The 17,902-nt window shown below is 35.2% G+C and overlaps 1 protein-coding gene across 1 annotated transcript; it reads left to right on the top strand.

Annotated features, from left to right (window-relative positions):
• The first annotated feature begins 12,369 nt into the window (after positions 1 to 12,369).
• LOC126966707 (uncharacterized) lies at positions 12,370 to 17,171 on the top strand. The gene is made up of 2 exons (XM_050810915.1): positions 12,370 to 13,997; positions 16,959 to 17,171. The coding sequence occupies exons 1-2, from the start codon at positions 12,401 to 12,403 to the stop codon at positions 17,087 to 17,089; spliced, it is 1,728 nt and encodes a 575-aa protein (XP_050666872.1). The 5' UTR covers positions 12,370 to 12,400; the 3' UTR covers positions 17,090 to 17,171.
• The last annotated feature ends 731 nt before the right edge of the window (positions 17,172 to 17,902 follow it).

The following is a 17,902-nucleotide window of genomic DNA, read 5'->3' as shown; positions in this document are numbered from 1 at the left end:
CTAATAGTTGCATTATGTGTACATACGTAAACTAATCAGAATTAAAAAACCAAATTTAACTAAAATTAGTCATGAGCTGCATGAATTTCAAAATATCTTCAAGCTTAATATTTTTGTTGGACGGAAATATTCAACTATTATGTAACTAAAACTATTGTATAACGAAAATATTAAACTATAGTCATTTACGATATGTACCTTCACTAGCCATTTACCCCAACACTCGTGGATCTCTCGGGAAGCCTAAATGATGGAAGTTTTGAGAGAGGCGCCTTGTGCCATACACGATTAGAGGCTTCGCTATATCCTGGGTAGCTGTTTAGACTGTATAATCGATAATAAGGTATACTTCTCTAATATAAGAGTTTTTAAAAGAGCAATAATTGTTAAGCTTCTTGGCGATTCTTCATAACATAAGCTGCATTATGAATCTGTGGTAGTGATAACGGGTGTCCTAATAAGAGTGCCCGATTTAAATTTGGCACCATTTTTTTTCTGTGCAAGTGGCAGCTCTGAAACTTGACAGCTGTCATCTATGATTGTTCCGATTATTAAATATGGAGCGTTACACAAAAGAACAACACGTTATCATTGTGAAAACCCATTACAAAAATGGGGAAAGTAACGCTGAAACCGCTCACGAACTTCGCGTAATTTTCTAAATGTGTCAACAATTCGAAGAGTGATCAATAAATTTGAGAAAACTGGGTCGATTATGGATGGCAAGTCTCCTGTGCCGCGTCGGTGTACCGATCAGTCTCTCGAAAACATCGCGTGCACTTTTACGAGCGAAAATTACGCGAAGTTTGCGAGCGGTTTCAGCGTAGCTTTCCCCATTTTTGTAATGGGTTTTCACAATGATAACGCGTTGTTCTTTTGTGTAACGCTCCTTAATTAATAATCGGAACAATCATAGATGACAGCTGTCAAGTTTCAGAGCTGCCACTTGCACAGAAACAAAATGGCTCCAAATTTAAATCAGACACTCTTATTGGGACACCCGTTAGAATAGGTAACTTTTAATTCAAAATTATTTGTGCAAATACCTCAATTTTAATATTGTTAAGATTGATGGTATCAATAGGTATTCGGAAATGTTTCCAATCAACAAAAGCAGCTTCGTCCATTCCTATACCTGTACACAAACACAAGTACAACCGGTATGAAGAAGGGTTATTGCATAAGAAAATCTCTACATCATGTATAAGATTATCTCAGCTGCAGTAGTCGGACCCCCCAGGGCCAACAGTCGAGACCGGTCGGTGCCGTTACACACTCAATCAGCTGACAGCTGCGTAAGGTCACTCACCCCACATGCAATGTTTTTCTACTAATACGTCTCAGCTTGACCTTCACTTATTCTTTATGGAATAGGAGGAAAGACGAGCGTACGGGTCGTATGATGTTAAGTGATCACCTCCGCACACATTCTCCTCCAACACAGGAGCGCTGCCGGCCTTTAAATCGACATGGAAGTATCGCGAAAGTAAGCTCATTTCGAGTCATTTCAAAAAAATACATTTTTTTATTCTAGTAATTAACAATGAATGATTTTTATTTTTTCGTTGTCGTTATCGTTTATTATGCCACAGAGCTTCATTTTAGTGTTCCGCAGCCAAATAGCAAAAAACAGAACCCTATATGGATTCGTCATGTCTGTCCGTCCGTACGTCATAGCCACTTTTTTCTGAAACTATTAGAAGTATATATACTGTTGAAACTTGGTAAGTAGATGTATTCGGTGAACCGCATTAATATTTTTCACACAAATATTGAAAAATAATAATAAATTTTGGAGGTATATTTTAGTTGATACTTAGAACTGAAACTCAAAATTATTTTTTCATTAAACCCATACGTGTTCGATGATATCTATGGATAGGACTTCAATAATGATATAGGTTTCTATTATCATTTTTTAAGAATGATAAAAGTAAAAAAATATATGATGTACATTACATACACACTTCCACAGAGAGTCTAGTCTAGAAAGACGTAGTCCTTTTTTTAATACGTCATAAATCGTAAACTGCAATTTACCTTTCATTCAATCAACTCAATTATAAAAAAAAAGTAAACTTAATTTAAAAATAATACAATATTATTAAAACATAGATCAAAGTTCTTGTTCAAAAACAAACCTTGGACTTACCAGCAAAACTCTTCACCTCGTCACAAGGTAAGGCATAAACTACCCAAGATCTGAACCAAAGACTAAAAATAATGGGCAAATATTGAAGAAATGGCCTGTTTGAAACAATACGCTGACATCGAGATACTTAAAAAATCTATAGAACAAGCCGTGACTTAAATTCCCGTGGAAATTCAAGGTCTGCATTAAAAGCCAAGGTGATTATTTTGAATAGAACTCTTATTTAATTCTTGTTGAGACTTTAATAAATAAATAGCTACATATAAGTTTTATTGACATTAAGTACATTATTTCATAAGAAAATAAAAGCATTTTAATTCGTTACAGAACTTATGGCCAGACCAGGTAAATTAAGTTAATGAATCACAAATAACGCTTTATACACAATTGAAAAATATTTTATAAAAATATATAATATAATGTCTTATTAAATGAATGACATGATAGTAAATATTAATAAAATAAGAATGGGGATACAATTACCTACAGTAATTAGGGTTGCCACCTCAATGGCGGTCAAAAATAGTAGTTCTAAAATTGTTACCCACTACGAATAGAAGATAACCAGAAAGATGAAAAAAAATATAAAAAAATAAATAAAATTAATAATACTACAAATATGAATTGTTTGTAGCCGAGTCATGGATGTTTATATGTGTCTATGTATGTTTTAGTAAGTATTTTGTATTAAATATATCGTTATCTCGTACCCATAGGCTATGCCTAGTTTGGAGCAAGATAATTTGTGTAAAAAACTGTCAATGTTATTACTATTTTTTATATTTTATTTATAGTTAGGTTTTAAAATAGAGTCCAACTTAATTTCTTATAATAATATTTTTTGCTACTTTAAGCCTTTATTATTATTTTTAAAGAATTCTTCACAGCTATTATTGTAATTTAAATACCATTATGTGGCTCAACACCAATTAATTTTGGACTGGCTCTTTTGCGCTCATCTCGCTAATTCTGATATCACAGAAAATATACGCTCTGTATATGCGGGAGTGAAAGATTGATTTATTGTATTATTTTTAAAATACTTATTCTGCATCACTGAGAACTTGTTGCCATTTTCAACTGTAGTAGTGTATAGTAGTATAAATGGAAAATATTCAACTCTTCAATATTGGCTTTTGTTGAAGAGACAGAAATACAGTAGGACTATCTACCTGGTATATACTTTTTTCAGAAATGTAGTCGTCGGGGCCTCTAATGCAGTAGGATAATATATTATATAGTAGGATAAGCAACTCTTACAGTATAGCCTTAAACAACTGAATTTATGTAATTACTTCTCGACAAAATATTATAACATCTCTTTAGTGTTCTTTAATTTATATTCTGGCACACAAAATTATCGTTTGAATAAATATTATTGAACAAGTCTTAATAAATCTTGTAAAACTGTTTCGATCTTCAAAAGCGATCATTGTAAATTAGATCGACCGTTGAGTAGCAGTATTCATAAAATAGTTTAAAAAAAAACTAAAAAACACGCTTTGGTTGTAATTAATGGTTGAAATTTAAAATGAACTTCAATTCCAGCCTTATCGACGATAGATCAAAAAATTATTTAAAAATTAACAAAAATCTTATTTTGCAAATTGATAAATGGAATAATTTTATCAAATTAATATATTGTCTTCGGTCCTCGATAAATCTACTAAGTTTGAACGAAAATTGGCCGTTTAAAGTGGGTCAAAATCGCGCCCAAATTAGTCGATTCATACGCCGACATGTAGGTTATTATTTATCTTTTCTTAAATTGAATGTGACTTAATACAACATTTTATGTAATTTTTTTAATTCAATTATGCATACCTTTAATAAGAAATGATAAATAAGTTTTAAAAAAATAAGTAGGATCATGGGTCTTTATCTATGGGGTTCCTATCACGTAGGATGGAGATATTTGTAAATTAAATGTTTAATTTAAATAAAATAAATATTTTCGTTAATATTATGCATACATTTAGTGTGCGTGACAAAGCTTACTACTAAGGTCTAACACTCGCAATTTGTATGATAATAATAATAATAATTTTTTATTTGCGAAAACTGCCACCAAATTTTTTACAAGTATAATACATACGAACAATAAACATTATATAAAGAAAAGAAAAATAACAATACAAATATTAAATAACAACAAAGAAAGAGATATTAAAATGCTTTAAAACATGTAAGGATTATTTAATAACTAGAATGATAACAAACGAGGCAGCAGCGCGATTCGCAAAAAGGAAAGTTCTCAGCAAACGTTAGGACGTATTTTCCTAACACTGATATTATGAACTTCCTATATTTTTTATGGCACTTAGTGTTAGTGTGCGTGAATTGCTCAAAATAGAGGTTAATTCTAAATTAAATTTTTTTCGACGTTTTCACAGCTGTCATAGTGTATCTAGACGTATAAATGATCTAAGTATAAAATGTACGTTACGCGCTACTTCTGAGAAATATTAGCAACAACATTGTAAGGAAACCGCAAGTGCTAATTACATTTACAGATAAATGTTACACACCAAAACATCTATTTACCAACTCTCTCCATTTTCTCTTTTAAATCTCTAACGTTAAGCCCAAAATTAATAACATTCCGCCATCGATTTTGTTCGTCACTAACAGATATCTATCAATTCAGTGGCTCATCTCTGCATTCTGGTATTATATAAGCAATAAGTTTATCACTGAGAGAAAATTTTGAAACATGTTCTAAGTAAATAAGACAGGCATCTAACTAGGCCACTACATAACAAGTTCGGGAAGGATCACGAAAAAGTTAACTTCTTTGACGTAACAAAACAAAATCCTATTTTTTTTTACTATTCATCGTGCTATTTTACGTTTGTAGAAAGAACAATATTGTAATAAAGAATACTGTACAACGTCAGTCAGTCTTCAACATCAGCACCAGCATTCATAAATGAAACTGCGGCGCCTAGAGCCAATTCACCATCAATTTTGACTGAGAAGGAATCGGAGGAAGTAATTGCAATATTCAGACAATCAGCAGAAGTAGCTCCTACATCTCAAGATTCGGATGTCCAATAGTCAAATGATAACGGTAGATTCTGAATCACGACAAAAACCGAAAATAGTTTCTACCTAAATTAAATGATTCGCCCATTTCCAAAAGCTGCAAATAGAAAAATCTTCGTCCTGGTAGTTATCCCGGAAAAACTAAAACTAGATCTAAAATTAATTTTTGTGGCAAATATGTCAATGAAATTTGCTTTATAGTCTCATTAATTTAATATTAAAGATGTTTAGGAATAGTTTATTTATCCTGATTGCTACACTTAAGAAAAGGAATTGATGTAGATGTATTTAATTATGTTGTTTTGAATTTAATTTTTTCTAAATTATGACAGTTATTTTAATTTTTGTTTTATTATTTTACCTATTTTTAAACCCGGGTAAAGGCTCCCTACTTAGGGTTAAGTCCACCACCCAGGCTTGAGGTATTAGCCGAATGTCACTTTGGTATAAATCGTTAATTACTCATTAACTATTAATGATGTATCAAACTTTATTAGGATAAAATATAGCTAAATAATGCAGCTTATGATAAAACTTATAGAAAATAGCGATTTGTAGATAAACAAAGATTTATGAGTATTTTAGTCGAAGACGGGTAAACTCTCCCGGATTCCCCCTACACATTGTTGTTTTGAACAAATTATATATTTGAATTTTGTTAAAAGCTAAGGAATTAATAAGGTAAGTACAAGTTTCTGAAGGAAACGACGAACTCGTTATGTTAAGCTACTTAACAGTTAATTTCATTAATTGCCATCAGCAAATATTTACAAAAAGTATAATTTGAGGTATAGTAACGGTACATTCAGGTTTCTACGGGACGAGGGGTCATTCACCGCCGAATGTTTACCAAACTTGACTCTTATTTTTGTTATAATATTAAATAGCAGTTGTCCGCGACTTCGTCCGCGCATAGTTTCTGATTTCCTATAAGATTATTTTCCTGCTAGAAGGGCATTCAAACTTATCGACATAAGTCCTACCGCTAGTTAAAACCGCACTTCATAGTTCATACCTAAACAGGTCGCAATTTACATTTTTTTTGTAATAAAGAGCTGACAGTTCTATTTTTTCCAAACTTCCCAGTAAACCAAATTTCAATTTATACGTTGTTATAATCCTTCACGTAGGTACAACTGGTCGTGAAAGAAACAATTTCTGAGATGTAGGTACAACGGCTGTTTTCAAAGTTTGATTCTGGCTTTATTATTATAATAACATTTTCTTAACCAGAAAATTGTTGCTAAGTTTAAATTTCAATTGGTAATTCATTGAAAAGAAAGCCCTATTTTTTTAAAACTTCCCTGTTAACAACATTTCTTGTTCTTCTTTCGGGTTGAATAAAAATCTGGTGAACTGACTCTGGAGCACGCCACATACAACTGGCCATGCAAGAAACAATCATTCCTGAAATCTATACCGGCTAGTTTCAAAGTTTGGCCCTGTGTTTTATTAACTATGCTACGCGATGTAGCATAGTTTAACCGGAAATTGCAGATGTTTCAATTCAAATTGGTAATCTGATGGTATCAAATGAATCCTAGGGATACAGACTTTTTCCTCTTGGTTAACGCCAGTAATAAACGGTGGCTTAGAACACATGTTTATGCAAGGTTTTGACCTGAAGTCTGGATCCATTGCAAAGTTTTGGAGGGTTTATATTGCGCATTAAAATAATTGAATCGCCAACTTTTAGGTATAGAATGTGAGGTGGTATTCCTAGTGGCTCAAAAGTGTGGAGAAACTCTACAGGATAATGCACAGCATAACGACCTTACAATACAGTGTCTAAAGATTCATATTTTATTTGAACTAACTAAAGAATATTAATTCTGTTGGCTGAGTCGTTTCTTGGAGAAAGAATAGCTCAATTTACTCCAGACTGAACAATATTGGGGTAGATTCTGTCTGTTAATTTATTTTATTTATTTATTTCATATAGGAAGACCAACAGTGTACAATAGTTTTAAATAAAATCTAAAAGTGACAAAAAGCCAATTAAAGGTCCTCACGGATAGCGACATATTAGTTTAGAATAGTTTCGAACACTTCAGTTAATACTGTCAACGATAGTGATAGATATACTTATATAATAAATTATACATACTTATACATTATTACATACTTATACTTATGCCCTAACAATTCCATGAAAGAATTCGTTACTCAACATGTGTCTAGCCGATGCTACGCTTGTGCAGAATAGGTCTAAGCCTACTCTCTTATCGAGTTTATTAAAGTTACTGCTCACTCGCCACAAGTAGGAACTTTGCCTGTATTTGGTTTTAACTAATTGTGTATGCATAAGAGGATTGAAACGCAAAAGGCTAACAGGGGTATCAAATTTTATCAAAGTTAATAATTCGGGACAGTCAATTAAATTGGAAGTAATTTTCAAGAGGAAAGATATATCTGCTATTTCTCTTCTCAAGGAGAGAGGGAGTATGTGAAATCGTTTGCAAAGATTATAATAGTTATCTTATTTAAAAGAAATTTTGAGTCGAAAACATAAATACTTAATAAAAGCTAGTCAGATCTCTCACAACATGACCAAGATTACTGGGAATGTTTATTTTACATCCCTCCTTCAAAATGTTTCCATCACCAATGTCTAGCAACAAATTGCTCCACTAAGAACTCCTCCGCCTTTGATTCATGTTGAAGATAGACCCCCATATTTACTTTTAAGGACAAAATATTAACTTTATGCCATAGAACTGACGACTTAAGGCAAGCCTTCACTTCATCTGCACGTGTCCCTCGTAAGACATCAGGCAACGTTTGTCTGAAGTTACCAGCCAATAGTACCGTGACTCCGACCATAAGTAGGTTACAATTCCTTATATCTTGGACAGTCCTATTTAGAGCTTCAATGCCTTTCTTATGGGCCATAGTATACTCATCCCATACAATAATTTTGGCTTCTCGAAGCACTTGTGTCGTATTCAGGTTCAAAGGTAATTTGAAAGCAGAATGAGCCGTTTTGCCTAGATCAAGCAATCCTTATTCTAAATGACTAAGTATAACAATTTTTTTATTTAATAATTTTATCATCGAGAGGCTACCACTACGGCCGAACTTCACAATACTTTTATCTAACATTTTAATCCTAATATAACGCCCTTAGGTGGGTTTTCATAAAATCTTTTCTTAGCTGATACCTAAAAAGACCTACTAAACTTCAATTTAACAATAATTAAATATTTTCTAAGCTTATACGTACTCCCTAAAAAGACCTACCAAACTTCAATTTAACGATAATTAAAAGTTTCCCATACAAAATTTCATCCCCAATTTAATCACCCTTAAGGGGAGATTATGTATAGGTCAAGATAACGTATAGGTACAGATTATCATTATTTATAGCGAGTAACCTAAATTACGATTTTTACGTCCCTTACTTAAAAAACATAGGACTTTCATACAGCCTTCAAACCCCCATTTCACGCCGTTTAGGGTGGGGGATTTTCGTAGCATGCTTTTATCCAGCACTTGTCCCCTAAAAAAAGTTGAAATAACTATATTTATAACTTTTCAATACAAACAATACCCCCCGCCCCTATTTTACCATTCTTAAAAGGGGATTCCCTAATATATAATACAGCTTAGGCAAAAGTTTATAACGAAAAATTTCAAATTATTTTCAAAATCTTTTGAAACCCGCAACCCCGAATTCCGAGCTTAACGCCATTTATAATACGTTCATTTACCGTTGGATTCTGGTGTCTGAACTAGTTTTCTATAAATCTCTAGTTTTCTATAGAAATCAAAATATTATTTCAAGTACGTATAGGTATAGCGATTTAATTACAACCGGGCTATGCGATACCAAAAAAAATACGTAGAGAGTGTATTTGTTATAAATCATTTATATAAATAGGTCAAAGGTAGACTACACACTTGCCATATACAATGTATTAGAGAATCAGTATTGCATTCACCGTCAAAATAAACGTCTCAGAATGGAACTGAAGAGATGTGCGAAGAATCTATAATGCTAGTACAATTCAAAATTGTACAGCAAATCTTGTGAGTAGAACAATTCATGTTTACGTTTATATCTACATATGTGGTTATCTATTTAAACTGTTCTGTGGTCATCTACACAGAATAGGTTTATCTACGCCAATTAAATTAATTATTTTATGTACTTGTGTCTTATGTGATGTGTTCTGTTTTTGAAAAACTTCAACAAGGAAGTGTGTTCCATTACAAAATAGCTTTAAAAGCGATTAATTAAATTGTATGCAGGTGCTTTTACTTACAACAGAGGTCAATTATGTCGAACAAGATGCCTCCTGAGAGGTTGACAGCTTTCACGACGTCCTCTGAATCAATAATGATTTCTTGTAATATATCTATATCGGACCTCTGTGGCATTTTTATCTTTTTTAGGAACCTTTTGGGGAGTTTTGGTCGTGTTGAGAGGCAGGATGTTGTTGTTTTTGCTATGTAATCATATTAAGTATTGCAAAGGTATGTATAGTTATAAACATTGTGATGTGAGGAATAAATGAAATTTAAATAACGGCACATTTTTTTTGAAGAGGAGGAAAATACATTTACGTAGAGACGACACATATAGCCGAACGGTTAGGGACGCTGACTTCTAAGCTAGAGGTCCCGGGTTCGAATCCCGGTAAGTGCAATCATTTATATGATGAATATGGATGTTTGTTTCCAAGTCATAGATGTTTACATGTATTTATGTATGTTTAAGTAAGTTATTGTATTAAAAATTGTGTTGTTTTATACCCATACTACAGGCTATGCCTAGTTTGGGGCAAGATAATTTTGTGGGCGGGAGCATTGTAGGCCGAAAATGTAGCTCACAAGTGACAGGCGCGGGGCGTCTCGGAAGGAGACTCGAACATCCGACCGCCTGCTCACAAGGCTGGGTGGAGAGAAGATCACTAACGATCTAATAGTTGTGAGTTAATTAATGTTGTTTTAAATATAAAGAAACGTCGAGGTAGGCCTACTCTCTACGAATACTGTACCCATACGGGACCTGATTAAAAGTACTAAGAATAAGAGATGCAGAACTGTTCGTTGCGTTAATGTACGTCCGTTCATCGTTCATCTGTTGGTTGTATCAATGTTCAATGGATATATTGTTGTATAAGAACGTCTTTGTCAAATGTTAAATGTTTAATTTACCAGTGGGAGGCTCCTTTGCAGAGGATGCCGGCTAGGCGCGCTATGCGCCGTATCTAGTGATATTACTGGGCAAATGAGACTTAACATCTTATGTCTCAAGGTGACGAGCGCAATTGTTGTGCCGCTCAGAATTTTTGGGTTTTTCAAGAATCCTGAGCGGCACTTCATTGTAATGGGCAGGGCCAGTGGCGTAACAATAGGGTGGCTGGGCTGGCAAAATACCACGAGCCCCCGACCCGAGAGGGCTTCGGCCCAAGAAGCCGCGAGCTCAAAAATATTTTTTTACATTGTACCTGAGTATTTTTCTTAATTGAAAAGTATATTTTTTATAATTTCTGCTTAAAATCCAGAGTAAGACAACTAATAACTACTTATAATAGAATTTCAAGTTATTCGTTAAGCATTTCAACCTAACTAAACAAAAAGATGTTGATTCGAAAAGCTAGCGAATAGATGATGAATATATTGAGATATTATGTTCTATGGTTGAATGTGAAGTCTAAGATAAGCATAGGGCGCAAGAGAGGCGGCCTATATTGGGACATATACAACGTGTAATCGAGTACGCTGAATATCTCGAAGTTTATTAAAATTAAACTGAGTAAAAATGTGATGATTTTTACTGATAGAGGCCCCATAAAAAGAATTTGCCACAGGCCCCAGATGGTATAGTTACGCCACTGGGCAGGGCGTAAAAATTTCCATCAGCTGAACGTTGTCCTCGTCTCCGCCCTTTTTTCATAAAAAAATGTTGACTAGAATAATTAAATATGAACGTCGTGATGTATACCGCGGACTGCGGGTCATCGATTATATCTGGTGGGTCAGTGGTGTCTGGGTCACCGACGCGCCGGGCCGCTGCTCCTCCAGCATACCAAGTGAGCTGGTGCACCAAACATTGTTGTAGCGATAGTCACGGCTTTGAGCTGCCAATTGATGAATCTGAATGCCATATGTGCAATGTTTCTGCACCTATTTGAAGCCTTTAAGTATATCAATTAGGATATTGTGTTACGTAACTACAATTATAATAAGTAATACAATCTTATATATTAAACAATATATAAAAAGTAATTATAAAAAATATTCAAATACGTATCTACAAAATTACATCATTAAATGTACCGACAGGATTAAAATTTCTTTACAGTAGGTGCAAATCCGACACCCTAAAGCCAGAACGTTACTAATTGTGTGTTTGCCCAGATATTTAATTTTGAAAATTTTTTGACTCAAGAATTTAGTTAAAACATACCTAAATAAGTTACTAAAAATTTCTCAAAATTTGCTTTTGATGTAACATTAATAATGCCATGAGCATGCTATACGAGTAGGTACTGATTTATTGTACTGATTACAGAGGACGATTTACTTATCACAGTGCAGTTATGATCTCAGGTCTGTCTAGCGAAATCATTTTTCACACTTCATGTTGTGTTATACGTTAGTTTGAAGTTTATTCTAGAAGCTTCGCAAATTTGGTTTTTATCCACTTTCTATTGACGCCTATCACATGATTGCGGGTCAGCTCGATGGCGGATGGATATTTTCACCAGTTTACAGAATATGTAGTATGATATCCAAATAAATTCTTCTGTTGTTTCAAAAGGCGACAGAGATCTTATATCTGTGAAAATAGTTTTTGTTTTGCGTTAAGGACAGCAATCAGTGAATTATTTTGCTTTTCAAAATCCATCAGATTTTGAATGACAGATTGCGGAATGGCAGGCAAGTCTCGTGGCACACAGGTGTCACTCGTCTGCCTGTTTGCCATTACTATAAAAACCGTCATACTATATATATTACGTAACTATAATCCCAACCATTTACAAACCAAAAATGTAAACTACTTTTACTATTGCCGCTGGAGAAAAGCGAGTGGAGGTCAGCGGCGCTTGCCGATAGTTTATAACACAAATAGTGACAAATACATTTAGCGTGGCGTTCCTCCGCGCACCGGGTCGGCGCCGGCACCGTTACTCGTGAGGACCGGTATATATGGAGGACGGCGGCGCCCGGCCCAGAGTACGAGCCCGTCGCGAGATGAAACTGTACGTGCTCCTCGCTCTCTGCGTGCTGCAGACGCACGCTGCCTCCATCAGCGCACCAGAAAAGAAACTCGACGACCTTTCCGACATCGACCTAGAAAACGTCGTCAGCGAACCTGAACTCGTACAGCAGACGCACGCTGTCAAGGATATTGACAACAGTCTCAGAAGTAGCCCCGTTAATATACCCGTTAAGGTAATCGTAGAAAACGTGAAACTAGACGAGAATTCTAACGACTACGTCCCTGATAACGATGACAGTATCAATCTTAAGCGAGCTCCTATCGACCTAAAGAACCCTGGCCCACCGCAACGGCAGCAACATGAGACACAGAATCCTGAACACTATACCGATGGTCAGAAAGCCGTTTTTACTATAAAACAATCGATTGAAGACACTCAGAAGATATTTAGCAGCGGTCTGAAAGGTATTTCTGATAATTTCAAAAAATTATTCGCAAATGACGAACAGTTATCGACCATTCAAGAAAACATAAATAAACTTAAAATTACGTTTGGAGATCATATTACGAAATTGAACGACACGATTCAGAGCCACATCGCGCCAGAAAAGGTTTCAAAACCTGAGGACAATTTTCAGGTTGTTGAAGCCCGTCTCAAAAATTTGGCAAGCAATTTCGATTCCGGGGTCAGTAAGTTAAACGAAGGCGTCGAATTACTCGCTATTATCAAGGAAGAAGACGAAGCCGCAGCAGCAAAGGCTGAAGGTGACGGTGCACCAGCTGAAGCTCAACCCTCTCAGCCATCTAGCTCTACCCAGGCTCCAACCGAAGAACAAACTAATTTTATATATCAATTTTTAAACAATTTTCAGAATGGAGTAGTTGGATCATTTACAAACTTACAAAACGCTGTACAGAATTATTTTGGCCAGAACCCACAGTCAACCTCAGAACAGCCACCTGAGGGTGTACAAGCTGACACTCCCCAGGGTGCTTCAAGTCAAGGAGGAAACTTTGTCACAAATCTATTCCAAGGTATCTCATTCCCGTCCTTGCCATCATTACCTTTCTTGGGACAACAGAACCAACCACAAAAACCAGTTCAGGCGCCAGCGGGAGTAGCGGCCGATGAACCCGCACCCGTCCAGACCGGTTGGAGGCCGCCGAACTTGGTCGAGCAGGTACAAAACTCGTGGAACAATATTGTCAGTGGCATCCAACAAGGACAAGCACAGCAACAAGCGCAGCCGGCTCCTCCACACTTCTCCGGTGGACCCATTGCGCAGACTATACAAGGCATAGTTTATAATTGGAATAGACCCACCAGCCCACCCCCTGCTGCGGCCGCGGCCGCTATCCCAGAAAAACCGGCTCAAGATAATAGTCAAAAAAAGCCAAATGAAATCGGGAGTAATTCAGTACCAACTTCTTCATCAGCGGCCCCAAAACCAGAAGAGCCAGCAAAACAAAGCGGGCCAGTCCAGCAGATAGTTCAAAACAACCCAATAGTGAAGGGCATACAGACAGCGGTGCAGAGGCTGCGGAACCCCGAACGACCGAGAGATGAAGTGCCGGCGCCGGTGGCTATCGACAGTGACGCCACAAAGGGCCACGGCGGCTCCCATAACGGTGAGATCGATAATTATCCATATTAAAAACACACTACAAATTAATCTTCTACAAATACTTACTATTTTTAACTATTTTAGCCTGTTCTTGCATCTTTTAAATTTCAAGTTTTTGATTTATCTTTTATAATCCCTTTGTCACCGAAACTACTAACTCACGAAAATCACCGCGGTAATCGTCTGAGCATTGTGAAGTTCACGTGCTGGCTTTAAGGATTGATTAACTCAGTTAAAAATACTATCAGTCGTGGCACCTGATTTAATTTTTTACCTTGGGATAAGGGATTTGGGGACACTAACAAGATGCATCAGATCCAAGTGGTTTTGACTCTGAGATTTATTACATAATTATTCTTAAAAAATAATTTAATTACAATGTGACAATGGGATAGTTATTCCTTGATATTAACTTATATAATATGTATTATAAAGTCTTACTCTCTCACCTATGGTAAAAATCAATATTAAATATCAGTTGAAAGTACATCCAACTAAACTTAACTGTCATTTTAATTACCGCTAATTACTATTTTCTTATGTCCTATATAATAATCTTAGCAATTTTCCTCTCTAGCGACTGCATGGGCGACCTTTGTAAATGGTCTAATAGGTACTATAGGTGCTGTTATAAACTCTACTACCACTTCAGTGTCAACTGCAGTTAACAGTGCCATTAATACATTAGGCACCAATATCCAGGTACAACTGAATGGAGTTGGGGAAACTCGGGGTGAATACAAATAGACTGTCAGTGTTTATACTGGGTTCAATTCAATGTAAGATACTTTACTATTGAAAATAATGAATAACACAGACAAATGAAATTTTCAACTTCGACATTATACACAAAATTCAAATTCAAATATTTTGATTCAGAATAGGATATCACTTATTGAAAGTCAAAAACTACCAACCACTCCAAAAAGAATGCCTCAGACCTGAGAAGAACGGACGCAACAAACTCAGCGGGCTTTTTTTACAGAGTACTATTGTACAATTAGACTTATCATTTAATAGCCTGAGATCGTTCCATTCCCAATCTGTGGAATCATAAAGAAAGTACATCCCTAGTAAACTAATAGCAAGCGTTAAGAATAGCGCAATTGCAGTATACATTATGCAGGCGCTACATAAACCAAAGATTAAGCCTTAATGGGTTCGTTTCTATAATCAAATACTAGTTGTTATTAATTAAAATAAATATAGAACCTTATAAGGACATATTAAACATTAATATAATTGATAATTGAGCTTATCTTAAGCGGCATCATCTTCACATACCAGTGACAAGAATTTGGAAAAACGTGTTTATTTCTCAAAAAAATGAACGGGTTTCGTCTCCCATTAAATGCCAATGTAATAAACTTCATCCAAGACGACCTAAGGCCTTAGATGATTTATACGTCTAGATAGTCTCTTGCTGTTAGACAACCGATAAAAACAGGCCAGGAAGATTAGTGTGCGTGACAGGCTTCCTCTTACACTTGCGTTTTGTATGAAGCTTTATGTTAGTGTGCGTAAATTGCTCAAAATAGAGGATAGTTCTAAAGTCAATTTTTTCGGCGTTTTCACAGCTATCATAGTCTATCAAGACGTTTATATGGTCTAAGCCTAAGGCTACCGCCACTTTTCTGTCGTTAATTAGATACCTACCCCCTAATTTAGATATTTTACCCATCCGCATATATCAGATAGTCAGAGCTCTTCATTATTCAATTCAGCATCACGGACTAGTAAAAAAATTTTTATGAGAATTGTCATCGTCTGTAACAGATCAGTTTGCATCTCAAAAGAATATTTTAAAAATGCCGTCGTGCGCTGTGAAAAAGTGTAAAAACGATACTTTATAAGTATTTGTGGCCATATATGATATATCCCTCGTAACCGCACACACACTAGCATAACGGTGCTTCACTTGATAATATCACGGCGCGGAGTCCTTCTTTTTTTACTCGTCATAAACCAATTAGAATTTGGTTGTACCCGCTTATGTGTATTATATTAATAATTATTTTGCAATACTTATTTGTATTCACTCCGAAGGTATTCCATCAGGATCAATGTTGCGGCGGTACACTGTGACGTGCTAAATGTGCTACATGTAATAAAAATAACTAACATCGCTTTATGCTTCTATATAAAACAAAGTGTTAACATTACTTACTTTGTATTAAATAATACCTATGAATTCTATGTGTATACTTTAGGTGTATGATGATTTATTTTACAATGCTATTTGTATATTTTATTAAAAAGAGGGCAAATAAAGAATGCTGGGTGAGTTTCTTGCGCCGTTTCTTCTCGCTCAGAGCGCCATTTGTATCCAATGCTGTGGGAGTGTATAGAAAAGTTCCAGGCCCAAGCAAGAGAATTTACCAGTGGGAGGCTCCTTTGCACAGGAGCCAGCTAGATTATGGATACCACAACAGCGCCTTTTTCTGCCGAGAAGCAGTAATGTATAAGCTTTATTATGTTTTGGTCTGAAGGACGCCGTAACTAGTGACATTATTTGGCAAATGAGACTTAACATCTTAACGCAATTGTAGTGCCGCTCAGAATTTTGGTATTTTGCTGTTGGGTGTTTTCGCTCCCGTTCTCAACATATTATACGAATCCTATTTCAAGGAAGAGTGCTATGGTAAACTAAACCTACAATTGGTATATTTATAGCTCATCGACGTGAATTTCAGTTTCTCACATATCCGGCGGTAACGATCGATTTTGTAGCCTATGTCTTATCCCAAGCTCTAGTCTATCGCTGTATCAAATTTCATCAAAATCGGTTCGCTAGCTGCGGCGTAAAAGCGTAACAAACAAATATACATAGATATTTATAATAGTAGCAGGGATTTTAACTACGTAGGTACTTGGTACATGATCTTGTACCTGCACTTGGGCGGTGCATTCCAAAATAAACTATGTATTTATATTGTTGTTCATACTATATTCTTATTGATTTCAGGGGATATTGACAGCAACCGGATAAAAACTGTTGAAGAAGAGATCAATAAAATTGAGGAAAAGCCATCAACGAGCGAAGAGCAAGCTGCCGATGACATTTTGCCGTTAGCAGAACCCGCCAAGACTGAGTAGAAAGTAGTGTTATAAGTTTCTTAAATTATTTAAATGTAAATAATGATATTTCTGTCTAAATAAACGGAAGTTTTGTAATTTACTAATGTTACATTTATTCATTGTCCATTAGTCAATATGGTTCTAGTCTCTGTTGTCTGAGTGAAGCAAAATTTTGGTAAGGCTGTTATCCCAAGAAACCTTCAAATAAGCGCATAAGTGAAAACATTTCATGGCGGTTTATATTAAGCTCATATTTAAAAAAAATATATACATCTACAGAATATGAGAAGATATTTCATTTTTTCTTTACATTTCTATTTTTTTAAGGCAGTGCGAAAAAAGTCACCAAAATACCTCTAACATTTACAGTAGGAGCCTTGCTATTCGTTCATTCTAGATAAAAATTGTACGTAAGTTTATTAATTGTACACCAATACTATTTAATATAATATAATTTTGTTAGTTTTGTAAAGAAAATTGTATTATGTTTGTTATAAATTCAAAATATTTCTTGTTGAACTAAAACTATGTCGATCTTGTGCGAGACAGGTAACATAACTCCGCTCGATTCCTCAAGGCCATTGGCTCGATCCCCAGCCTAACTAGATAACTAGTTTTGTGAAACTTTATTTTTATTAATTAATATTCATGCAAAATTTTAATTTAATCTGTTTTGTAGTTTTTCAGGGTAAAAAACCCAACCGACAAACTTAAACAGACAAAAATTCGATAAAGTTGTAATGTTTTATTTATTAAGAGCATTGGTAACAAGACCATCAGCTCCAAAATACAATAAGAAGAATATTTATATTATTTTTCAATATACTCGAT

Source organism: Leptidea sinapis, chromosome 11 (assembly GCF_905404315.1).
Source record: "Leptidea sinapis chromosome 11, ilLepSina1.1, whole genome shotgun sequence".
Classification (NCBI taxonomy): domain Eukaryota; kingdom Metazoa; phylum Arthropoda; class Insecta; order Lepidoptera; family Pieridae; genus Leptidea; species Leptidea sinapis.
The sequence above is the reverse complement of the archived record's forward strand: the minus strand, read 5'-3'. Positions and strand labels throughout refer to the sequence as shown.